The 26021-nt window shown below is 51.1% G+C and overlaps 1 protein-coding gene, 1 non-coding gene and 1 pseudogene across 2 annotated transcripts; 1 reads left to right on the top strand and 2 right to left on the bottom strand.

Annotated features, from left to right (window-relative positions):
• Positions 1 to 265: 265 nt before the first annotated feature.
• Positions 266 to 12876, bottom strand: LOC115182263 (60S ribosomal protein L18a). The gene is made up of 5 exons (XM_029743881.1): positions 12804 to 12876; positions 11450 to 11629; positions 8645 to 8774; positions 6738 to 6847; positions 266 to 419 (listed from the first exon to the last, which is right to left on the bottom strand). Exons 1-5 carry the CDS (start codon positions 12819 to 12821, stop codon positions 327 to 329), a joined length of 531 nt encoding a protein of 176 aa, XP_029599741.1. The 5' UTR covers positions 12822 to 12876; the 3' UTR covers positions 266 to 326.
• LOC115182296 (small nucleolar RNA SNORA68) lies at positions 11781 to 11915 on the bottom strand. The gene has a single exon (XR_003873711.1). It is a non-coding gene; the product is annotated as a small nucleolar RNA SNORA68 (small nucleolar RNA).
• Positions 12877 to 13807: 931 nt separating the features above from the next.
• LOC115182278 (exportin-T-like) overlaps positions 13808 to 26021 on the top strand; it is a 37430-nt pseudogene continuing 25216 nt past the window's right edge.

The following is a 26021-nucleotide window of genomic DNA, read 5'->3' as shown; positions in this document are numbered from 1 at the left end:
TTTATAAAGCCATAATTTAAGGGGGCTGTTTTTGTAGCAAATCTGTGGCGATGGTTCAAATTTTCTCTTCACATTTCTGAATGTTAACTAATAACTTCTCACATAATATCCACCGACAACAATTCACCCCCTCCTCCTGCAAAGCATTATGCAATCCAACTCACGGTTCACAGAAATTTGTTATATCAAACTTGCATATCAGAAGTATCACAAAATCTTAGCTAAAAATGTATTTAAAAAAAGAAATAACTCAAAACAAAATGGCTTCTTTTCTACAATTAGAAATTTTATTGTCCCGCACAACGTGAAACCAGAGGTCATTTCCTTTAGAAGAAGGTGTTTGGTCTCTTGGTGGTGAAGCGGGGCTTGTGTTGACGACGCAGGACCCTGTGAGGAAGAGGGAACTTGATCTTGGAGTCCTGAGGAGAGGACAAGGACGAGACTGTTTTAGACAAAGACATGCTATCCATTTTATCTGACAGGCAGAAGGTACGCGCACCTGATTAGGCGAGGCGCTGGTTAGCAGAGTGGAACACTTAAAATCGAAAAGGAGCGTCTCTCTGTCACACACACACACACACACACACACACACGAGGAGCTAAGATGCAATAATTGAATAACAATTCTTTGAAACGTTCACATGATTCCATCTTAGCTCCTAGCATTTCCATGAAGAAAACAAGGCACACGTAGCCGCCATGCTAACACTCGCTTGGTTTATTTTGAACAGCAGAAACCTACAGCCATCACAGCTACAATCATTTAAAAAAATAATAATCAAGTAGAAATGTATAGAATGAAAAAGCCAATTGACATTTACTCCTGAGGTGCTGACCTGTTGCTCCCTCGACAACCACTATGATTATTATTATTATTTGACCCAACAGTCTGACCTAGACTCGGGTCCCCAGTACCGCTTGCTGTGCCGGTAGCAGAGCGAACAGTCTGACCTAGACTCGGCGCCCCGGTACCGCTTGCTGTGCCGGTAGCAGAGAGAACAGTCTGACCTAGCTAGGGGCCCCGGTACCGCTTGCTGTGCCGGTAGCAGAGGGAACAGTCTGACCTAGACTCGGGTCCCCGGTACCGCTTGCTGTGCTGGTAGCAGAGAGAACAGTCTGCCCTAGCTAGGGGCCCCGGTACCGCTTGCTGTGCCGGTAGCAGAGAGAACAGTCTGACCTAGCTAGGGGCCCCGGTACAGCTTGCTGTGCTGGTAGCAGAGAGAACAGTCTGACCTAGCTAGGGTCCCCGGTACCGCTTGCTGTGCCGGTAGCAGAGAGAACAGTCTGCCCTAGCTAGGGGCCCCGGTACAGCTTGCTGTGCCGGTAGCAGAGAGAACAGTCTGACCTAGCTAGGGGCCCCGGTACCGCTTGCTGTGCCGGTAGCAGAGAGAACAGTCTGCCCTAGCTAGGGGCCCCGGTACCGCTTGCTGTGCCGGTAGCAGAGAGAACAGTCTGACCTAGCTAGGGGCCCCGGTACCGCTTGCTGTGCCGGTAGCAGAGAGAACAGTCTGCCCTAGCTAGGGGCCCCGGTACAGCTTGCTGTGCTGGTAGCAGAGAGAACAGTCTGACCTAGCTCGGGGCCCCGGTACCGCTTGCTGTGCTGGTAGCAGAGAGAACAGTCTGCCCTCGCTAGGGGCCCCGGTACCGCTTGCTGTGCTGGTAGCAGAGAGAACAGTCTGACCTAGCTAGGGGCCCCGGTACAGCTTGCTGTGCCGGTAGCAGAGAGAACAGTCTGCCCTAGCTAGGGGCCCCGGTACAGCTTGCTGTGCTGGTAGCAGAGAGAACAGTCTGCCCTAGCTAGGTGCCCCGGTACAGCTTGCTGTGCTGGTAGCAGAGAGAACAGTCTGCCCTAGCTAGGGGCCCCGGTACAGCTTGCTGTGCTGGTAGCAGAGAGAACAGTCTGCCCTAGCTAGGGGCCCCGGTACAGCTTGCTGTGCTGGTAGCAGAGAGAACAGTCTGCCCTAGCTAGGGGCCCCGGTACCGCTTGCTGTGCTGGTAGCAGAGAGAACAGTCTGCCCTAGCTAGGGGCCCCGGTACCGCTTGCTGTGCTGGTAGCAGAGAGAACAGTCTGCCCTAGCTAGGGGCCCCGGTACCGCTTGCTGTGCTGGTAGCAGAGGGAACAGTCTGCCCTAGCTAGGGGCCCCGGTACAGCTTGCTGTGCTGGTAGCAGAGGGAACAGTCTGCCCTAGCTAGGGGCCCCGGGCCGGTAGCAGAGGGAACAGTCTGACCTAGCTAGGGGCCCCGGTACAGCTTGCTGTGCTGGTAGCAGAGAGAACAGTCTGCCCTAGCTAGGGGCCCCGGTACAGCTTGCTATGCCGGTAGCAGAGAGAACAGTCTGCCCTCGCTCGGGGCCCCGGTACAGCTTGCTGTGCTGGTAGCAGAGGGAACAGTCTGCCCTAGCTAGGGGCCCCGGTACAGCTTGCTGTGCTGGTAGCAGAGAGAACAGTCTGCCCTAGCTAGGGGCCCCGGTACAGCTTGCTGTGCTGGTAGCAGAGAGAACAGTCTGACCTAGCTCGGGGCCCCGGTACCGCTTGCTGTGCTGGTAGCAGAGAGAACAGTCTGCCCTCGCTAGGGGCCCCGGTACCGCTTGCTGTGCTGGTAGCAGAGAGAACAGTCTGACCTAGCTAGGGGCCCCGGTACAGCTTGCTGTGCCGGTAGCAGAGAGAACAGTCTGCCCTAGCTAGGGGCCCCGGTACAGCTTGCTGTGCTGGTAGCAGAGAGAACAGTCTGCCCTAGCTAGGTGCCCCGGTACAGCTTGCTGTGCTGGTAGCAGAGAGAACAGTCTGCCCTAGCTAGGGGCCCCGGTACAGCTTGCTGTGCTGGTAGCAGAGAGAACAGTCTGCCCTAGCTAGGGGCCCCGGTACAGCTTGCTGTGCTGGTAGCAGAGAGAACAGTCTGCCCTAGCTAGGGGCCCCGGTACCGCTTGCTGTGCTGGTAGCAGAGAGAACAGTCTGCCCTAGCTAGGGGCCCCGGTACCGCTTGCTGTGCTGGTAGCAGAGAGAACAGTCTGCCCTAGCTAGGGGCCCCGGTACCGCTTGCTGTGCTGGTAGCAGAGGGAACAGTCTGCCCTAGCTAGGGGCCCCGGTACAGCTTGCTGTGCTGGTAGCAGAGGGAACAGTCTGCCCTAGCTAGGGGCCCCGGGCCGGTAGCAGAGGGAACAGTCTGACCTAGCTAGGGGCCCCGGTACAGCTTGCTGTGCTGGTAGCAGAGAGAACAGTCTGCCCTAGCTAGGGGCCCCGGTACAGCTTGCTATGCCGGTAGCAGAGAGAACAGTCTGCCCTCGCTCGGGGCCCCGGTACAGCTTGCTGTGCTGGTAGCAGAGGGAACAGTCTGCCCTAGCTAGGGGCCCCGGTACAGCTTGCTGTGCTGGTAGCAGAGAGAACAGTCTGCCCTAGCTAGGGGCCCCGGTACAGCTTGCTGTGCTGGTAGCAGAGAGAACAGTCTGCCCTAGCTAGGGGCCCCGGTACAGCTTGCTGTGCTGGTAGCAGAGGGAACAGTCTGCCCTAGCTAGGGGCCCCGGTACAGCTTGCTGTGCTGGTAGCAGAGAGAACAGTCTGCCCTAGCTAGGGGCCCCGGTACCGCTTGCTGTGCTGGTAGCAGAGAGAACAGTCTGCCCTAGCTAGGGGCCCCGGTACAGCTTGCTGTGCTGGTAGCAGAGGGAACAGTCTGCCCTAGCTAGGGGCCCCGGTACAGCTTGCTGTGCTGGTAGCAGAGGGAACAGTCTGCCCTAGCTAGGGGCCCCGGTACAGCTTGCTGTGCTGGTAGCAGAGAGAACAGTCTGCCCTAGCTCGGGGCCCCGGTACAGCTTGCTGTGCTGGTAGCAGAGAGAACAGTCTGCCCTAGCTAGGGGCCCCGGTACAGCTTGCTGTGCTGGTAGCAGAGGGAACAGTCTGCCCTAGCTAGGGGCCCCGGTACAGCTTGCTGTGCTGGTAGCAGAGAGAACAGTCTGCCCTAGCTCGGGGCCCCGGTACAGCTTGCTGTGCTGGTAGCAGAGAGAACAGTCTGCCCTAGCTAGGGGTCCCGGTACCGCTTGCTGTGCTGGTAGCAGAGGGAACAGTCTGCCCTAGCTCGGGGCCCCGGTACAGCTTGCTGTGCTGGTAGCAGAGGGAACAGTCTGCCCTAGCTCGGGGCCCCGGTACAGCTTGCTGTGCTGGTAGCAGAGAGAACAGTCTGCCCTAGCTCGGGGCCCCGGTACAGCTTGCTGTGCTGGTAGCAGAGGGAACAGTCTGCCCTAGCTCGGGGCCCCGGTACAGCTTGCTGTGCTGGTAGCAGAGAGAACAGTCTGCCCTAGCTAGGGGCCCCGGTACAGCTTGCTGTGCCGGTAGCAGAGAGAACAGTCTGACCTAGCTAGGGGCCCCGGTACCGCTTGCTGTGCCGGTAGCAGAGAGAACAGTCTGCCCTAGCTAGGGGCCCCGGTACAGCTTGCTGTGCTGGTAGCAGAGGGAACAGTCTGCCCTAGCTAGGGGCCCCGGTACAGCTTGCTGTGCTGGTAGCAGAGAGAACAGTCTGCCCTAGCTCGGGGTCCCGGTACAGCTTGCTGTGCTGGTAGCAGAGGGAACAGTCTGCCCTAGCTAGGGGCCCCGGTACAGCTTGCTGTGCTGGTAGCAGAGAGAACAGTCTGCCCTAGCTCGGGGCCCCGGTACAGCTTGCTGTGCTGGTAGCAGAGGGAACAGTCTGCCCTAGCTAGGGGCCCCGGTACAGCTTGCTGTGCCGGTAGCAGAGGGAACAGTCTGCCCTAGCTAGGGGCCCCGGTACAGCTTGCTGTGCTGGTAGCAGAGAGAACAGTCTGCCCTAGCTAGGGGCCCCGGTACAGCTTGCTGTGCTGGTAGCAGAGGGAACAGTCTGCCCTAGCTAGGGGCCCCGGTACAGCTTGCTGTGCTGGTAGCAGAGGGAACAGTCTGCCCTAGCTAGGGGCCCCGGTACAGCTTGCTGTGCTGGTAGCAGAGGGAACAGTCTGCCCTCGCTAGGGGCCCCGGTACAGCTTGCTGTGCTGGTAGCAGAGGGAACAGTCTGCCCTAGCTAGGGGCCCCGGTACAGCTTGCTGTGCTGGTAGCAGAGAGAACAGTCTGCCCTAGCTAGGGGCCCCGGTACAGCTTGCTGTGCCGGTAGCAGAGAGAACAGTCTGCCCTAGCTAGGGGCCCCGGTACAGCTTGCTGTGCTGGTAGCAGAGGGAACAGTCTGCCCTAGCTCGGGGCCCCGGTACAGCTTGCTGTGCTGGTAGCAGAGGGAACAGTCTGCCCTAGCTCGGGGCCCCGGTACAGCTTGCTGTGCTGGTAGCAGAGGGAACAGTCTGCCCTAGCTAGGGGCCCCGGTACAGCTTGCTGTGCTGGTAGCAGAGAGAACAGTCTGCCCTAGCTCGGGGTCCCGGTACAGCTTGCTGTGCTGGTAGCAGAGAGAACAGTCTGCCCTAGCTAGGGGCCCCGGTACAGCTTGCTGTGCTGGTAGCAGAGAGAACAGTCTGCCCTAGCTCGGGGCCCCGGTACAGCTTGCTGTGCTGGTAGCAGAGGGAACAGTCTGCCCTAGCTCGGGGCCCCGGTACAGCTTGCTGTGCTGGTAGCAGAGAGAACAGTCTGCCCTAGCTCGGGGCCCCGGTACAGCTTGCTGTGCTGGTAGCAGAGGGAACAGTCTGCCCTAGCTAGGGGCCTCGGTACAGCTTGCTGTGCTGGTAGCAGAGGGAACAGTCTGCCCTAGCTAGGGGCCCCGGTACAGCTTGCTATGCTGGTAGCAGAGGGAACAGTCTGCCCTAGCTAGGGGCCCCGGTACAGCTTGCTGTGCTGGTAGCAGAGGGAACAGTCTGCCCTAGCTAGGGGCCCCGGTACAGCTTGCTGTGCCGGTAGCAGAGAGAACAGTCTGCCCTAGCTAGGGGCCCCGGTACAGCTTGCTGTGCTGGTAGCAGAGGGAACAGTCTGCCCTAGCTAGGGGCCCCGGTACAGCTTGCTGTGCTGGTAGCAGAGAGAACAGTCTGCCCTAGCTAGGGGCCCCGGTACAGCTTGCTGTGCTGGTAGCAGAGGGAACAGTCTGCCCTAGCTAGGGGCCCCCGGTACCGCTTGCTGTGCTGGTAGCAGAGGGAACAGTCTGCCCTAGCTAGGGGCCCCGGTACAGCTTGCTGTGCTGGTAGCAGAGGGAACAGTCTGCCCTAGCTAGGGGCCCCGGTACAGCTTGCTGTGCTGGTAGCAGAGGGAACAGTCTGCCCTAGCTAGGGGCCCCGGTACAGCTTGCTGTGCTGGTAGCAGAGGGAACAGTCTGCCCTAGCTAGGGGCCCCGGTACAGCTTGCTGTGCTGGTAGCAGAGAGAACAGTCTGCCCTAGCTAGGGGCCCCGGTACAGCTTGCTGTGCTGGTAGCAGAGAGAACAGTCTGCCCTAGCTAGGGGCCCCGGTACAGCTTGCTGTGCCGGTAGCAGAGAGAACAGTCTGCCCTCGCTCGGGGTCCCGGTACAGCTTGCTGTGCTGGTAGCAGAGAGAACAGTCTGACCTAGCTAGGGGCCCCGGTACAGCTTGCTGTGCTGGTAGCAGAGAGAACAGTCTGACCTAGCTAGGGGCCCCGGTACAGCTTGCTGTGCTGGTAGCAGAGAGAACAGTCTGACCTAGCTAGGGGCCCCGGTACAGCTTGCTGTGCTGGTAGCAGAGGGAACAGTCTGCCCTAGCTAGGGGCCCCGGTACAGCTTGCTGTGCTGGTAGCAGAGGGAACAGTCTGCCCTCGCTCGGGGTGAACGATATACTGTGTGTGTTGGACTTACGTGGAACTGCTTGATGGCAGGTCTGCGGCATTTATTGGCGGCGATCTCCTGCACCTTCATGATGTGGATGGAATGAGCACGGGCACGATGGCGAGCGCCCATATCACGATCTGGAGAACACACACACACAAAACATTAGAATAACAAAAAAACAAAAACACAGCTAGTGACAACACCACTCAACTGCCCCCCCCCCCCCCCCAAGAAAGATTTATCAAAACCTTTAGGAGGGCAAATTAAGCAACATCCCAATGATCAAATTTCAGGTTTGCTGAGCGGACACTTGAACTTTGTGAAAAAAACTGTGACCTTTGGGGGGGGGGTCAGATAAAGTACACGTCTCAAAGCTTTTAAGTGTGGATTGGAGAACGTTGGTTTCACGTGTAGCTGCTGAAAGACAACAGAGTCCTGATGGTTTGATTTCTGACACGACAAGATCACACACAGCAGGCTTGTAAATGATCTCCAGCCTGGGCTCCAGCTGTGCATCTGGTTTGCTAACTTGCTAGCTAAGATGTACTGAGTAAATGACATCTGGTTTGCTAACTTGCTAGCTAAGTTGTACTGAGTAAATAGCTAACTTACTTGCTAGCTAAGATGTACTGAGTAAATAGCTAACTTGCTAGCTAAGATGTACTGAGTAAATAGCTAACTTACTTGCTAGCTAAGATGTACTGAGTAAATAGCTAACTTACTTGCTAGCTAAGATGTACTGAGTAAATAGCTAACTTACTTGCTAGCTAAGATGTACTGAGTAAATAGCTAACTAGCTAGCTAAGATGTACTGAGTAAATAGCTAACTTGCTAGCTAAGATGTACTGAGTAAATAGCTAACTTGCTAGCTAAGATGTACTGAGTAAATAGCTAACTTGCTAGCTAAGATGTACTGAGTAACTCAGTACATCTTAGCTAGCTAGTTAGCTAAGATGTACTGAGTAAATAGCTAACTTGCTAGCTAAGATGTACTGAGTAAATAGCTAACTTGCTAGCTAAGATGTACTGAGTAAATAGCTAACTTGCTAGCTAAGATGTACTGAGTAAATAGCTAACTTGCTAGCTAAGATGTACTGAGTAAATAGCTAACTTGCTAGCTAAGATGTACTGAGTAAATAGCCAACTTGCTAGCTAAGATGTACTGAGTAAATAGCCAACTTGCTATAAGTGTTAGATGTCAACATCAAGCTTCTTGGTTACAGCAGAGATACTCAACATCCCCCTGGATCAAGATCCCGGTTTCCTAAATGGTTTACAGTGCAACTTAGGTACACCTCCGATAATACCGTATACCCCAGCGTGGTACAGAAACGGTATGAACATCCGGATAGTACCCAAACCTAACACACACACACACACACACACACACACACACACACACACACACACACACACAGAGAGACAATGCACTTCGGGTTTATGTGCCAACTCAAACGTTTACACTGTTAACTCTAAATTCCCTCTCTATTCTCCTGGGACGGAGCTACAGCAGATACAAGCTGTTTAACTAAACATCTATCATCATTAGGAACCAGCTGATAATGATCACAGATCTTAAAAATGGCCGTCCAATGCATCAATGGGTTAAATCCAGTGAACTCCAGACTGTCAGAGAGACTGGGACAAACTTACAGCACTAGGAGACAGTCCAGTGTTGTCCACACTGGGAGACAGTCCAGTGTTGTCCACACTGGGAGACAGTCCAGTGTTGTCCACACTGGGAGACAGTCCAGTGTTGTCCACACTGGGAGACAGTCCAGTGTTGTCCACACTGGGAGACAGTCCAGTGTTGTCCACACTGGGACATACAGCACTAGGACAGTCCAGTGTTCTCCACACTGGGTCAAACTTACAGCACTGGGTGACGGCTGCAGACGTGGTCAGGTCTCTGTATTCTACCGGGACATACTTACAGCACTGGGTGACGGCTGCAGACGTGGTCAGGTCTCTGTATTCTCTGTACATGTTGTGGGTTCCGCTACGGGAGTCGTAACGCAACCAGATGCCAAAGTTCTTCACCTTCAGGGGAGTCTTCTCGTGCACCTGAGACAGAGGTGGGGGGGAATCAGAGTTAATTAGACAGGGGTCAACCTCACAGAACGAGACAACCTCCTGGACTGACTGACAGGGTTCAACCTTACAGAACAAGACAACTTCCTGGACTGAGAGGTTCAATCTCACAGAACGAGACAACTTCCTGGACTGAGAGACAGGGTTCAACCTTACAGAACGAGACAACCTCCTGGACTGACTGACAGGGTTCAACCTTACAGAACGAGACAGCTTCCTGGACTGAGAGACAGGGTTCAATCTTACAGAACGAGACAACTTCCTGGACTGAGAGACAGGGTTCAACCTTACAGAACGAGACAACTTCCTGGACTGAGAGACAGGGTTCAACCTTACAGAACGAGACAACTTCCTGGACTGAGAGACAGGGTTCAACCTCACAGAACGAGACAACTTCCTGGACTGAGAGACAGGGTTCAACCTTACAGAACGAGACAACTTCCTGGACTGAGAGACAGGGTTCAACCTTACAGAACGAGACAACTTCCTGGACTGAGAGACAGGGTTCAACCTCACAGAACGAGACAACTTCCTGGACTGAGAGACAGGGTTCAACCTTACAGAACGAGAACTTCCTGGACTGACACTTTTAAGGGCAGAGGGATGAAAGACGGATGTACATTAGTGTTGCACGGTATTCTGAAACTTGGGTACTTTTCCAGATACACAACAACAACAAAAAACAGCCCGGTAAAAGTATTTTGTTAGTTACATTCTGTGCTTCTGTCAAACGGGTCTCCCACGATTGAGAGGTTCCAGTCTATCAGCGCAATGCTAGTCCTAAAACAGAAGGGATTGTTTGTTATCTGTAGCCCCATTGAAATTAAATCAGCTAAAAACAAGCTGAATAACTCAATGCATGACACACTCCTATTGAATAATCTTCATTCACCTGTACTGTGAATAAGACCTGGTCTTCAGCTTGATTTAATTAAGTTTACCTAGAAATGTATCTTTCAAAATAAATTATTACCAAAATGTTTTTACTAAAACCTACAAAAGAACAATCAAATTGAATGTATGATTGATACATTGTGCGTCACCCATAACACAAATTGGCCCAGCGTCGTCCGGGTTCGGCTGGTGTAAGCCGTCATGGTAAATAAATAATATATATATTTTTTTAACTGACTTGCATAGTTTAAAGAAAACCCCAAGATACCCAACCACAGAACAGAGGCGGCAGGGTAGCCTAGTGGTTAGAGCAGGTAGCCTAGTGGTTAGAGCAAGTAGCCTAGTGGTTAGAGCAGGTAGCCTAGTGGTTAGAGACAGGTAGCCTAGTGGTTAGAGCAGGTGGCCTAGTGGTTAGAGGCAGGTGGCCTAGTGGTTAGAGCAGGTAGCCTAGTGGCTAGAGGCAGGTAGCCTAGTGGTTAGAGGCAGGTAGCCTAGTGGTTAGAGGCAGGTAGCCTAGTGGTTAGAGGCAGGTAGCCTAGTGGTTAGAGCAGGTAGCCTAGTGGTTAGAGCAGGTAGCCTAGTGGTTAGAGGCAGGTAGCCTAGTGGTTAGAGGCAGGTAGCCTAGTGGTTAGAGGCAGGTAGCCTAGTGGTTAGAGCAGGTAGCCTAGTGGTTAGAGCAGGTAGCCTAGTGGTTAGAGCAGGTAGCCTAGTGGTTAGAGCAGGTAGCCTAGTGGTTAGAGCAGGTAGCCTAGTGGTTAGAGACAGGTAGCCTAGTGGTTAGAGGCAGGTAGCCTAGTGGTTAGAGCAGGTAGCCTAGTGGTTAGAGCGTTGGACTATTAACCGAAATGTTGCAAGTTCGAATCCCCGAACTGACAAGGTACAAATCTGTCGTTCTGCCCCCTGAACAAGGCAGTTAACCCCACTGTTCCCCGGGAGGCCGTCATTGTAAATAAGAATTTGTTCTTAACTGACTTGCCTAGTTATATAAAGGTTAAATAAAAGAGCTGTAACTGAGTTCCTCCATCTGGATCAGGTGCCATTTTCCATCGGTGCCTTAAGCGACCATTTTATATGTTGTGGCGTTGTTTTGAAAATCAAGCATCGTTGATGATATTGAGTATCCTGACAGTAAAACAGGAAGTTTAAGTCTAAATTCAGGATATCGTGACGACACTGGTGTACACCCACGACATTTACTCATGTTTACCCTGAAAACGGCAACATTTGTCCATTTCTTCAGGTACGACGGGGCCTTCGGGAGAGTACCATCTCACAAACGATGCAGCGATCGGTTTCTTTTTACATACAAATCTAATACCGGTCAATCTCATCAACCGTTTCCTTTCTTCTGTAATCTCTCTTTAAAGAGCAGTGTCTTTAAAACTACTTCATGGTTGTTTGTGCAACAGTAATACTAACTTCCAGCCAGACCACTGACCACCATCCATTCCCATAATATAATCGTTTATTTGCACATAATGAAAATCTCAGTAAATAGAAAACACATAAAAAAAACATATGAATTCAATAAACCGGTGAAATCTTAGCAGTTGATTTGTTCCCCCCCTGACTTATCATCCCACCCTGTCTGTCCCCCCCCATCCCCCCCATCATCATCCCACCCTGTCCCCCCCCCCTCCCACCCTGTCTGTCCCCCCCCATCCCACCCTGCCTCCCCATCCCACCCTGTCCCCCCCATCATCCCACCCTGCCCCCCCCCCCCCATTATCCCACCCTGTCCCCCCCGTACCTACCAGCCCACAGTAGACAGTCTCTCCGTTGGCCTTCTTCATCTTCCTCAGCTGGGAGACAAAGTACCAGAAGCGAGATTTAGCCACCACGTGGTTAGGAGCGAAGATCCGCATGCGGTAGAGAGGAGGGGTGGGGTTCTTCACCGAGGGCAGGAGGCGCCCAACGACTTTGTACTCCCTAAGCTGTGTGGATGGAGCAGGAGAGGAAGTAATGTGAGGTAACGTACAATATAATGTCCATAGGACGATTTTTACAAACCGTCCAAATATACCAGTTGCTAACTTTAAATAAAAGACTGATGGATACCGGATAAAACAAAATATAGTATTAAAAAAATGTTGAACCTTGGATTCACTTTCAACGGCACATCAGCATCAGAGAAAGGCGACAAGATACATCATGTTGATTTTAGCACACCTGACAAGATCATACCTTTTATTTGATATGGCCTTTGGGTTAGGGTGCATTACAATTCAGAAATAGAAAAACATTTACTAAATGAAATTAATACAATGCTTGACATTTCCTACAGTCAAACTGCATGATGTCAACATTACGTTGGTTTCATGTATTAATAAAGGCGCAATGTCTTTAGGTTGGTAACCAGACAATCTTAACCTGCTAACTTAAGATATTTTTTACAGTTCTGAATGACACTACATTTTACAGACGGTCTTATCCAGAGTGACTTACAGTAGTGAATGCATACATTTCATACATTATTTTTCTCCGTACTGGTCCCTCGTGGGAATTGAACCCTCAACCCTGGCGTTGCAAACACCACGCTCTACCAACTGAGCCACACGGGACCACTATCTAGTTATATATATATATATATATATATAAAAATTGCATGAAATGAAATGTATGTATTCACTACTGTAAGTCGCTCTGGATAAGAGCGTCTGATAAATGACTAAAATGTAAGTGGCCAAGTTAGCCGGCTAGCAACGTGGCCTCCGGCTGGGCAGGTATATGGCAACTAACTAGCTTACTAAAGTTAGCACTTCACGGGCATTTTAACACACCCTGGGATGAAGTGTACAGAAAGACAAATTGTTTGGAGAAAGGTGGGCTAAAAATACACAGACGGGTAAATTTGTTCTCATCTTTTCCCTAGTTAGCTTGCCTTGTTTCTCTACGGGCCCACATGGTCCGAAATCTCAAACGTGGACGCCATGTTATAGCCGCGGAGGCTTCAGTTTTTATAAAAGAAAACGATCATTTAAACTATTTATATCGATTTAGCATCATGTGACTACATCAATCAAACGATTGTAACGGTATGTACTCAAATCTGTCTATATAACTGGGTTTCTGTGGTTTTAAAAAGGTCGAATAAACAATTTTACATACTGTGCCAGACGCCTTCATGGTGTCTCTCGCTGACTGCGAACTGGGAAAGAGGAAGTAGTAGGGCGGAGAACCCGGATATCACGTACAAAAAGGGGCGGGATCAAAACGTTTTAATTCCTCAGATTGGTTCGCCGTCAAGAGCGTTTATAAGCTGTAATAACCCAATTAAAAAAAAAAAATCTTATGAACGATTTTCTTTATATTTTAGCTATAATTTTTATCAGTATCTTTGACATTGTCAACGACAGTCAATCTTTGGCTGTATCAGAGAGTAGAATCACCTCATATCTAAATCTCTGAAACTGGAAACACTTATCTCCCTCACCAGCTGTCAGAGCAGCTCACAGATCACTGCACCTGTACATAGCCCATCTATAATTTAGCCCAAACAACTACCTTTTCCCCTACTGTATTTATTTATTTATTTTGTTTTGCTCCTTTGCACCCCATTATTTCTATTTCTACTTTGCACTTTCTTCTACCACAATTCTACCATTCCAGTGTTTTACTTGCTATATTGTATTTACTTTGCCACCATGGCCTATTTATTGCCTTATCCTCCCTTATCTCACCTCATTTGCTCACATTGTATATAGACTTATTTTTCTAATGTATTATTGACTGTGTGTTTTGTTTATTCCATGTGTAACTCTGTGTTGTTGTATGTTGTCGAACTGCTTTGCTTTATCTTGGCCAGGTCGCAGTTGTAAATGAGAACTTGTTCTCAACTAGCCTACCTGGTTAAATAAAGGTGAAATAAAAATAAATAAAAAAATAATAAATTAGATTTATCTCATCAATTTGTGAAAAAAAATAGTTAAATATTCCCTTTTCAAAAACATTTATGGAATTATTATGAGGAAAAAGGATGACAAAAAACATATATCTAGCCACAGACTTGTCGTGAAGGAAATTAAAGGTTTTAACGTTTTATTTGACAAAAAAAAAAAAATGTGTGAGGGAACTTCTTCTTCCGGTGGTCATGACCCCACGAAAATGTGACGTTTCCCCCCCGACATCCGGTTTTAATCGACACGCCGCAAGAAATCCGCTCGAAGAAATTCCTCCTCTTGAACCCTATTTTTTTTTTTAGCAGAGATAAACAGACAAAACTAGAAGGGAAAGTGTTTCTCCTGAGTAATTCCTGACGATTTAGGATGTACCGACGGACGGAGACGATGAGATAAAAGTTAGCAATAAGGTGAGATATATATCGGTTTTCTTCTGAATTGATTTTGTTTAACGGGGCCTCGGGAATCGAGCACCGAGACCGTTATCGGGGCGCAATGTGGTACAACGATAGACGTTTTTTTTGTTTTGTTGATAATACAAGTATAAAACCTGTATTTATCGTTGTTATACCTTGTTAGTTTAAACGAAGCTAACTAGATATCCAGCTAACGTTATGAGAACAAGCCAGCACTCTACACACACACACACACACACACACACAAGGGCAACTTTTTGTGAGGAGTGGCTGACCAGACACAGACGGACAGTCGGTATATCGGTGCCCGATGTCCAGCCGCTAGCGAGTTAAGCTAGTTAACGTTAGTCAATACTAGGTAACAGGCATCTAGGTCAAAATAGTTTATTAGACCTCGCAAGGCGACCGGACCGGGCCAGACAGCGTCCCACGTCCTCAGAACATGTTATTAACCAGCTGGCTGGAGTGTTTCCGGATATATTCAGTCTCTCCTATCCCAGTCTGATGTCCACATTTGCTTCAAGATGTCCACCATTTGTTCCTTGACCCAAGAAAAGCAAAAGTACCTGAACTAAATGACCATCGCCCCCACAGCGCTCACTGCTGTCACCCTGAAATGCTTTGACGCTAGTTAAGGTTCATATCACCTTACCTGATGCCCTAGACCCACTAGTTAATATCACCTTACCTGATGCCCTAGACCCACTAGTTAATATCACCTTACCTGATGCCCTAGACCCACTAGTTAATATCACCTTACCTGATACCCTAGACCCACTAGTTAATATCACCTTACCTGATGCCCTAGACCTACTAGTTAATATCACCTTACCTGATGCCCTGGACCCACTAGTTAAGGATCATATCACCTTACCTGATGCCCTAGACCCACTAGTTAATATCACCTTACCTGATACCCTAGACCCACTAGTTAATATCACCTTACCTGATGCCCTAGACCTACTAGTTAATATCACCTTACCTGATGCCCTAGACCCACTAGTTAATATCACCTTACCTGATGCCCTAGACCCACTAGTTAATATCACCTTACCTGATGCCCTAGACCCACTAGTTAATATCACCTTACCTGATGCCCTAGACCCACTAGTTAATATCACCTTACCTGATACCCTAGACCCACTAGTTAATATCACCTTACCTGATGCCCTAGACCCACTAGTTAAGGATCACCTTACCTGATGCCCTAGACCCACTAGTTAATATCACCTTACCTGATGCCCTAGGCCCACTAGTTAATATCACCTTACCTGATGCCCTAGACCTACTAGTTAATATCACCTTACCTGATGCCCTAGACCTACTAGTTAATATCACCTTACCTGATGCCCTGGACACACTAGTTAAGGATCACCTTACCTGATGCCCTAGACCCACTAGTTAATATCACCTTACCTGATGCCCTAGACCCACTAGTTAAGGATCACCTTACCTGATGCCCTAGACCCACTAGTTAATATCACCTTACCTGATGCCCTAGACCCACTAGTTAATATCACCTTACCTGATGCCCTGGACCCACTAGTTAATATCACCTTACCTGATGCCCTAGACCTACTAGTTAATATCACCTTACCTGATGCCCTAGACCCACTAGTTAATATCACCTTACCTGATGCCCTAGACCTACTAGTTAATATCACCTTACCTGATGCCCTAGACCCACTAGTTAATATCACCTTACCTGATGCCCTAGACCCACTAGTTAATATCACCTTACCTGATGCCCTAGACCCACTAGTTAATATCACCTTACCTGATGCCCTAGGCCCACTAGTTAATATCACCTTACCTGATGCCCTAGACCTACTAGTTAATATCACCTTACCTGATGCCCTAGACCCACTAGTTAATATCACCTTACCTGATGCCCTAGACCTACTAGTTAATATCACCTTACCTGATGCCCTAGACCCACTAGTTAATATCACCTTACCTGATGCCCTAGACCCACTAGTTAATATCACCTTACCTGATGCCCTAGACCCACTAGTTAATATCACCTTACCTGATGCCCTAGGCCCACTAGTTAATATCACCTTACCTGATGCCCTAGACCCACTAGTTAATATCACCTTACCTGATGCCCTAGACCTACTAGTTAATATCACCTTACCTGATGCCCTAGACCCACTAGTTAATATCACCTTACCTGATGCCCTAGACCTACTAGTTAATATCACCTTACCTGATGCCCTAGACCCACTAGTTAATATCATCTTACCTGATGCCCTAGACCTACTAGTTAATATCACCTTACCTGATGCCCTAGACCCACTAGTTAATATCACCTTACCTGATGCCCTAGACCCACTAGTTAATATCACCTTACCTGATGCCCTAGACCCACTAGTTAATATCACCTTACCTGATGCCCTAGACCCACTAGTTAATATCACCTTACCTGATGCCCTAGACCTACTAGTTAATATCACCTTACCTGATGCCCTAGACCCACTAGTTAATATCACCTTACCTGATGCCCTAGACCCACTAGTTAATATCACCTTACCTGATGCCCTAGACCCACTAGTTAATATCACCTTACCTGATGCCCTAGACCCACTAGTTAATATCACCTTACCTGATGCCCTAGACCCACTAGTTAATATCACCTTACCTGATGCCCTAGACCTACTAGTTAATATCACCTTACCTGATGCCCTAGACCCACTACGATTTGCGTACCGCCCCAACAGATCCACAGATGACTCAACCGCCGTCGCATGCACACTGCCCTATCCCATCTGGACAAGATGAATTCCTATGTATATAAATGCTGTTCATCGACTACAGCGCAGCTTTCGACACCATAGTGCCCTCCAAGTTCATCACTGAGCTCGGGGGTCCTGGGGTCTGAACCCTGCCCTATGCAACTGGGTGCTGGATTCCCTGCTGTACTCCCTGTTCACCCGTGACTGCTTGGCTGCTCACGTCTCCAACTCAATCATCAAAGTTTGCTGATGACACAACAGTGGTAGTGCTGATGTACCAACAACGACAAGACGGCCTACAGGGAGGAGGTCGAGGGCCCCTGGCGGAGTGCTGCCAGGAAAAATAATCTCTTACCTCAACGTCGACATAACGAAGGAGCTTATCGTGGACTTCAGGAGACACCGGAGAGATCACGCCCCCCCCCCCCATTCACATCGACGGTGCCACAGTGGAGACGGTGAAAAATGCTTCAAGTTCCATCGGCGTGGACTGACAACCAGAAATGATCCATTCACACAGACGGTGTGGTGAAGAAGGCGCAACAACCGCCTCTTCGACCTCCAGAAGAAATTAGGCGCGGGGCCAATCAGATCCTCGCGTTCTTTTACAGATGCGCCATCGAGAGCATCCTGTCTGTTCGGGCTGTATCACCGCCTGGTACGGCACCTGCACCGTCCTCAACCGCAGGGCTCTCCAGTAGGTGGTGTGGTCGTCCCAACGCATCACCGCGGGCAACACTGCCTGCCCTCCAGGACATCTACAGCAAATTTACATTTTATTTGTCACATGCGCCGAATACAACAACCTTACCTTACCGTGAAATGCTTACTGACAAGGCCTTAACCAAACAATGCAGTTCAAGAAATAGAGTTACGCAAATGTTTTCCTAAATAAACTAAAGTGTTAAACAAAATCAAAAAGTAACACAAGAAAATGACATAACAATAACAAGGCTGAAGTGACTATTCATAGATAATAAACAGTGAGTAGCAGCAGTGTAAAAACAAATGGGGTGGCTGGGTGGCCATTTGATGAATTGTTCAGCAGTCTTATGGCTTGGGGGTAGACGCTGTTAAGGAGCCTTTTGGTCCTGGACTTGGCGCTCCGGTACCACCTGCCGTGCGGTAGCAGAGAGAACAGTCTGACTGGGTGACTGTAGTCTTTGATACATTTTTTGGGGGGCCTTCCTCTGACACCGCCTGGTATAGAGGTCCTGGATGTCAGGAAGCTTGGCCCCAGCGATATACTGGGTCGTACACACTACCCTCTGTAGCGCCTTGTGGTCAGATGCCGAGCAGTTTCCATTAGAGATGCACGATATGTCGGTGAACATATGGGAATCGGCTGATATTAGCTAAAAATGCCAACATCGGTATCGGCCCGGTGTCTAGTTAAAAACCGGATGTCAAAGCTACCGTGCATACCGATATAACGAAGGTACATGACGTAATGACGCCACGTTAAAATGTTTGCGCTACACGTGCAAATCAGCATTCCTAACCTAGCCCACAATGTCTGCTGTGTGGATCGAGCAGTCAACAAGTCCAGCAGTCATTTGAAAGAGTAAGAACATTTCAACGAGACGACAACTCAAAAGGCGAAATCCATTAAAGCCAAGATAATGGAATTCATTGCCTTTGACAATCAACCGTTCTCTGTCGTGGGTGATGTTGGCTTTCGCCGACTGGTCGCGCTCCGGTACACACTAACATTACCAAGTGCACTATTTTTCAGATGTTGCCCTACCGGAGTTACACAGTAATAGCTTCGCTGCTATTAGCTTCACGACATACTATGGAACGCTGTTTGGGTCTTTGCATGTCAGAAAGATACAGTAGCGCTGTCAAAGCTGTACAAAAAAAGTCGGCAAACAAGCAAACACCGGCCACGAAACGATGTGTTTTACAATACCGCGTTGGTAATAAAGCATCATTTTATTTGGTAACCTAGCTAACACCAATACAACCAGCCTTAAAACAACGACCAGTAGAAACACAGTCAACAGCCACTTCCTGTCCGCCCCCCTCTACCATCTAGAAGGAGGAGACATGTGCATGTGCATTAAAGCTGGGACAGAGAAACTAAAAAAACCCAGCTTCTATCTCCAGGCCATCCGAATGTTAGTCTCCAGTAGCCGGCCTCCGCCCAGCATCCCAGCGCCCTGCCCTGAACTTTAGTCAGTGTTACTAGCCTGCTACCACCCGGTACTCTACCCTGAACTTTAGTCAGTGTTACTAGCTGGCTACCACCCGGTACTCTACCCTGAACTTTAGTCAGTGTTACTAGCCTGCTACCACCCGGTACTCTACCCTGAACTTTAGTCAGTGTTACTAGCCTGCTACCACCCGGTACTCTACCCTGCACCTCAGACTGCTGCTCCGTGTAAATAGACGTGGATCACTGGTCACTTTAATAACGTTTCCAAACTGTTTTACTCATGTGTTTATAATTTATTCTAGTCAAGGCAAATCCTGTATAACTACTGCTGTCCACACCATCCTATATAACTACTGCTGTCCACACTATCCTATATAACTACTGCTGTCCACACCATCCTACTGCTGTTGGAGCTAGAAACACAAGCATTAGGTATTACTGTTGGAGCTAGAAACACAAGCATTCGGTATTACTGTACTGTTGGAGCTAGAAACACAAGCATTAGGTATTACTGTTGGAGCTAGAAACACAAGCATTAGGTATTACTGTTGGAGCTAGAAACACAAGCATTAGGTATTACTGCACTGTTGGAGCTAGAAACACAAGCATTTGGTATTACTGTTGGAGCTAGAAACACAAGCATTTCGCTGCACCTGTTGTGTTATCTGCAGCATATGTGTACGTAACTGATTAGAAATATTGAGTCCATGTTGCATCATGCTAGCTATGTGTTGTCTAACTGTTAGCTGCTGGGGTACAGTGGACCTGAGGTTAGCTGCTGGGGTACGGCGGACCTGAGGTTAGCTGCTGGGGTACGGCGGACCTGAGGTTAGCTGCTGGGGTACGGCGGACCTGAGGTTAGCTGCTGGGGTACGGCGGACCTGAGGTTAGCTGCTGGGGTACGGCGGACCTGAGGTTAGCTGCTGGGGTACGGCGGACCTGAGGTTAGCTGCTGGGGTACGGCGGACCTGAGGTTAGCTGCTGGGGTACGGCGGACCTGAGGTTAGCTGCTGGGGTACGGCGGACCTGAGGTTAGCTGCTGGGGTACGGCGGACCTGAGGTTAGCTGCTGGGGTACGGCGGACCTGAGGTTAGCTGCTGGGGTACGGCGGACCTGAGGTTAGCTGCTGGGGTACGGCGGACCTGAGGTTAGCTGCTGGGGTACGGCGGACCTGAGGTTAGCTGCTGGGGTACGGCGGACCTGAGGTTAGCTGCTGGGGTACGGCGGCGGACCTGAGGTTAGCTGCTGGGGTACGGCGGCGGACCCGAGGTTAGCTGCTGGGGTACGGCGGCGGACCCGAGGTTAGCTGCTGGGGTACGGCGGCGGACCCGAGGTTAGCTGCTGGGGTACGGCGGCGGACCCGAGGTTAGCTGCTGGGGTACGGCGGCGGACCCGAGGTTAGCTGCTGGGGTACGGCGGCGGACCCGAGGTTAGCTGCTGGGGTACGGCGGCGGACCCGAGGTTAGCTGCTGGGGTACGGCGGCGGACCCGAGGTTAGCTGCTGGGGTACGGCGGCGGACCCGAGGTTAGCTGCTGGGGTACGGCGGCGGACCCGAGGTTAGCTGCTGGGGTACGGCGGCGGACCCGAGGTTAGCTGCTGGGGTACGGCGGCGGACCCGAGGTTAGCTGCTGGGGTACGGCGGCGGACCCGAGGTTAGCTGCTGGGGTACGGCGGCGGACCCGAGGTTAGCTGCTGGGGTACGGCGGCGGACCCGAGGTTAGCTGCTGGGGTACGGCGGCGGACCCGAGGTTAGCTGCTGGGGTACGGCGGCGGACCCGAGGTTAGCTGCTGGGGTACGGCGGCGGACCCGAGGTTAGCTGCTGGGGTACGGCGGCGGACCCGAGGTTAGCTGCTGGGGTACGGCGGCGGACCCGAGGTTAGCTGCTGGGGTACGGCGGCGGACCCGAGGTTAGCTGCTGGGGTACGGCGGCGGACCCGAGGTTAGCTGCTGGGGTACGGCGGCGGACCCGAGGTTAGCTGCTGGGGTACGGCGGCGGGTTAGCTGCTGGGGTACGGCGGTATTGTTCATAGTGTTCATTATGTAGAGGGGAGAGGCCAGTTACAGGGTCTGTCTGGGCCTCGCATCAACGCCTGCATGTTTGTGTTGACTCAGCATTACGCTGTGTGTGTGTGTGTGTGTGTGTGTGTGTGTGTGTCAAACAATACTAGCCACACACACTCGCTGACACTCGCTGTGCCGTGCAGGCCACTACACTGCTGTGCTAGCTAGTTAGCTACTGTTGTTCACTGTCCTGGGCATGCTGGTCAGCTGCCACTGAGTCAATGAGGCAATCACACAATGGAACTCAACAGCACCAGCTATGCCAAGAGGCGGAGGCTAGCTCTATGCCGGGAGGCGGAGGCTAGCTCTATGCCGGGAGGCGGAGGCTAGCTCTATGCCGGGAGGCGGAGGCTAGCTCTATGCCGGGAGGCGGAGGCTAGCTCTATAAAGTTAGTGGTTATGTAAGTTACCCATGTTTCTTTAGCTACTCATCATAACTGCCATTTGGTAACCAGGTGTATTTGAATGTATTCCATAGATTACAATGGGTTTCAAATCCGGCAGATTTCCACATCATCATCGTTCTTCCTTGTGTGTTGTTATGGTTGGTAATGTGTGTGTGTGTGTGAGAGAATCCATAACAGCGTTCAGTAAATTATCTCAGACTTTCAAAAATTGATAGTTACATATCAGGATATTTCTTTTTGATGATATGGCAATATAATGTATCTTTAGTTGGCTGTACCGGCACCAAAACTCCAATATGTTTCTGTTTTTGATGATATGGCAATATAATGTATCTTTAGTTGGCTGTACCGGCACCAAAACTACAATATGTTTCTGTTTTTGATGATATGGCAATATAATGTATCTTTAGTTGGCTGCACCGGCACCAAAACTCCAGTATGTTTCTGTTTTTGATGATATGGCAATATAATGTATCTTTAGTTGGCTGTACCGGCACCAAAACTCCAGTATGTTTCTGTCATCACTTGTTCTCTGTCTTTTTAAATGAGGAGACCAATTTTGTTTTCAGCACTTTTTAATTTTAATTTCCATGACTGATCAAAACTTGGCGTTGGCGGTCTAAGGTACTGCATCGCAGTGCTTGTGGCATCATTACAGACCCGGGTTCGATCCCAGGCTGAGTCACAGTCGGCTGTGACCCGGGGGGGACCTGTGAGGCGACGCACAATTGGCCCAGCGCCGTCCGGGTTAGGGGAGAGTTTGGCCCAGCGTCGTCCGGGTTAGGGGAGAGTTTGGCCCAGCGTCGTCGTCCGGGTTAGGGGAGAGTTTGGCCCAGCGTCGCCGTCCGGGTTAGGGGAGAGTTTGGCCCAGCGCCGTCGCCCGGGTTAGGGGAGAGTTTGGCCCAGCGCCGTCGCCCGGGTTAGGGGAGAGTTTGGCCCAGCGCCGTCGCCCGGGTTAGGGGAGAGTTTGGCCCAGCGCCGTCGCCCGGGTTAGGGGAGAGTTTGGCCCAGCGCCGTCGCCCGGGTTAGGGGAGAGTTTGGCCCAGCGTCGCCGTCCGGGTTAGGGGAGAGTTTTGCCCAGCGCCGTCGTCCGGGTTAGGGGAGAGTTTGGCCGGCCGGGATGTCCTTGTCCCGTTCGCGCTCCAGCGACTCCTTGTGGCGGGCCGGGTGCCTGCAAGCTGACTTCCGGTCTCCAGCTGGACGGTATTTCCTCCGACACATTGGTGCGGCTGGCTTCCGGGTTAAGCGAGCAGTGTATAAAGAAGCAGAGCGGCTTGGCGAGGTCGTGTTTCAGAGGACGCACGGCTCTCGACCTTCGCCTGTCCCGAGTCCGTACGGGAGTTGCAGTGATGGGACAAGACTGTAACTACCAATTTGGATATCACGAAATTGGTGAGAAAAAGGGTTAAACGTTTTTTTATTTTTTTAAATAACAAAAACTTGTTTTGTCTTGTCGCTCTGCAGCAGACATATTGGTGAGCAATATGTTCGGAACATCAAATTGCAATAAAATCACAGTATCGAATCACAGTGTAAATATAGACTCTCAATACATATGGAGTCATGAGAATCGCAATACACATTGTATTGGCACCTTAGTTTCATGATCTCGTATTGTGAGGTCCCTGGCTATTCCCAGCCCTAGTTATTGTTATTGTTGTTGTTGTTGTGTAGATGTGCTTGGCCTGCCGGAGGGGAGCAACAGAAGACAGTGAAACTACAGTGGAGGGAAGCAGCAGCTAACCTTCTCATGGCCTGCCAGTCTGTCTCCATTATCAACATGGACGAGCAGGCCCTGCTGGGGCTCAACCCTAACGCAGACGCCTGCTATAGGCAGAAGGTACGTCTGTCTCTGTCTGTCTCTGTCTGTCTGTCTCTGTCTGTCTCTGTCTGTCTGTCTCTGTCTGTCTGTCTCTGTCTGTCGTCTGTCGTCTGTCGTCTGTCGTCTGTCGTCTGTCGTCTGTCTCTGTCTCTGTCTGTCTCTGTCTGTCTCTGTCTGTCTCTGTCTGTCTCTGTCTCTGTCTGTCTCTGTCTGTCTCTGTCTGTCTCTGTCTGTCTCTGTCTGTCTCTGTCTGTCTCTGTCTGTCTCTGTCTGTCTGTCTCTGTCTGTCTCTGTCTGTCTCTGTCTGTCTGTCTGTCTCTGTCTCTGTCTGTCTGTCTCTGTCTGTCTGTCTCTGTCTGTCTGTCTCTGTCTGTCTCTGTCTGTCTCTGTCTGTCTCTGTCTGTCTGTCTCTGTCTGTCTGTCTCTGTCTGTCTCTGTCTGTCTGTCTGTCTGTCTGTCTGTCATCCCTAACGCAGACGCCTGCTATAGGCAGAAGGCACGTCTCATTACTGTGTGTGTGCAGTTCATTCATGTGTTTGTAGAGGACAAATCTTGCGGGTCCAAACGCATTGGCTCCTGGAAATGATTCTCAGACCCATGTAGACTGGCCCATGTAGACTGGCCCATGTAGACTGGCCCATGTAGACTGGCCCATGTAGACTGACCCATGTAGACTGGACTTGATCCAAACTCGTTGGCTCCTGGAAATGATTCTCAGACCCGTGTAGACTGGCCCATGTAGACTGACCCATGTAGACTGGACTTGATCCAAACTCGTTGGCTCCTGGAAATGATTCTCAGACCCATGTAGACTGATCCATGTAGACTGGCCCATGTAGACTGGCCCATGTAGACTGGCCCATGTAGACTGGCCCATGTAGACTGGCCCATGTAGACTGGCCCAACATGGCCCATGTAGACTGGCCCATGTAGACTGGCCCATGTAGACTGGCCCATGTAGACTGGCCCATGTAGACTGGCCCATGTAGACTGACCCATGTAGACTGACCCATGTAGACTGACCCATGTAGACTCTCCATCCATGGGAGTTCTCTCTGCATGAAGTTGTAACTGGTGCTGTTTACAGAGTCCAGTACCCCTCAGGAAGTTCAATAATGGCCACAGGAAGTGGGTTAGAATGGATCTCTACAGACCAATAGGCCTCTATATACAGTAATATACACATATTCAGTAATACAACAGCAATACCTGTGGAACACGAGGCTTCCGCCAGGGATCTGCTGTGGAACACAAGGCTTCCACCAGGGTTCTGCTGTTCTGCTGTGGTACACAAGGCTTCCACCAGGGTTCTGCTGTGGAACACAAGGCTTCCACCAGGGATCTGCTGTGGAACACAAGGCTTCCACCAGGGATCTGCTGTGGAACACAAGGCTTCCACCAGGGATCTGCTGTGGAACACAAGGCTTCCACCAGGGATCTGCTGTGGAACACAAGGCTTCCACCAGGGATCTGCTGTGGAACACAAGGCTTCCACCGGGGTTCTGCTGTGGAACACGAGGCTTCCACCAGGGTTCTGCTGTGGAACACGAGGCTTCCGCCGGGGTTCTGCTGTTCTGCTGTGGAACACGAGGCTTCCACCAGGGTTCTGCTGTGGAACACAAGGCTTCCACCGGGCTTTTTCAGATGGTGGCCTACACAGAAATACATGTCACACCAACTGTGTCCTTGAGCCAGCCAGCCAGTGAGCCAGCCAGCCAGTGAGCCAGCCAGTGAGCCAGACAGCCAGCCAGCCAGTGAGCCAGACAGCCAGCCAGCCAGTGAGCCAGACAGCCAGCCAGCCAGTGAGCCAGCCAGCCAGCCAGCGAGCCAGCCAGCCAGCCAGCCAGCGAGCCAGACAGCCAGCCAGCCAGCCAGCCAGTGAGCCAGCCAGCCAGCCAGCCACCATAGTCCCTCTCCACTGTCAGCACGAGGGTTTGTGTGTCTGGCTGCAGAATGTGGTAGTTATGTGTGAGATTCAGAAGCTCTTTCATTCTCTCACTCCCTTTTCTAACCCTTGTTTCTCTCTCTGCTTCTGTCTCTCTGCCCCTCTCTCTCTGCCCCTCTCTCTCTGCCCCTCTCTCTCTGCCCCTCTCTCTCTGCCCCTCTCTCTCTGCCCCCTCTCTCTGCCCCTCTCTCTCTGCCCCTCTCTCTCTGCCCCTCTCTCTCTGCCCCTCTCTCTCTGTCCCCCTCTCTCTGTCCCCCTCTCTCTGTCCCTCTCTCTCTGCCCCTCTCTCTCTGCCCCTCTCTCTCTGCCCCTCTCTCTGCTTCTCTCTCTGCCCCTCTCTCTCTGCCCCTCTCTCTCTGCCCCTCTCTCTCTGCCCCTGTTCCTCTCCTCCTCAGGCGATGGTGTATTTTGAGCAGTTGAAGGAGTCCCAGGATGCCTGGGAGGTGTGTGCAGAGGCCCTGGCTAAAGGCATTTACAGGTGAGACCCATTTAGTTGGTAGGATTCTGATTAGAGATCCTTCTAGTCCCACCTGGGAGGTTACAGATTCCAACCTGTTCTACTGCTTGGTCTCCCTGTTGGTCTCCCTGTTGGTCTCCCTGTTGGTCCCCCTGTTGGTCCCCCTGTTGGTCCCCCTGTTGGTCCCCCTGTTGGTCCCCCTGTTGGTCCCCCTGTTGGTCCCCCTGTTGGTCCCCCTGTTGGTCCCCCTGTTGGTCCCCCTGTTGGTCTCCCCTGTTGGTCTCCCCTGTTGGTCTCCCCTGTTGGTCCCCCTGTTGGTCTCCCCTGTTGGTCCCCCTCTGGTCTCCCTGTTGGTCTCCCTCTGGATTCTGGTCTCCCTGTTGGTCTCCCTCTGGATTTTGGTCCCCCTGTTGGTCCCCCTGTT

Source organism: Salmo trutta, unplaced genomic scaffold, assembly GCF_901001165.1.
Source record: "Salmo trutta unplaced genomic scaffold, fSalTru1.1, whole genome shotgun sequence".
Lineage (NCBI taxonomy): Eukaryota > Metazoa > Chordata > Actinopteri > Salmoniformes > Salmonidae > Salmo > Salmo trutta.
The sequence above is the reverse complement of the archived record's forward strand: the minus strand, read 5'-3'. Positions and strand labels throughout refer to the sequence as shown.

Coding starts and splice junctions, on each gene's coding strand:
- LOC115182263 (XM_029743881.1), bottom strand. Junction 8,775..11,449: donor AGACTGTCTACTGTGGGCTG/GTAGGTACGGGG, acceptor CCTCTGTCTCAG/GTGCACGAGAAGACTCCCCT. Junction 6,848..8,644: donor TGCAGCCGTCACCCAGTGCT/GTAAGTATGTCC, acceptor TGTGTTCTCCAG/ATCGTGATATGGGCGCTCGC.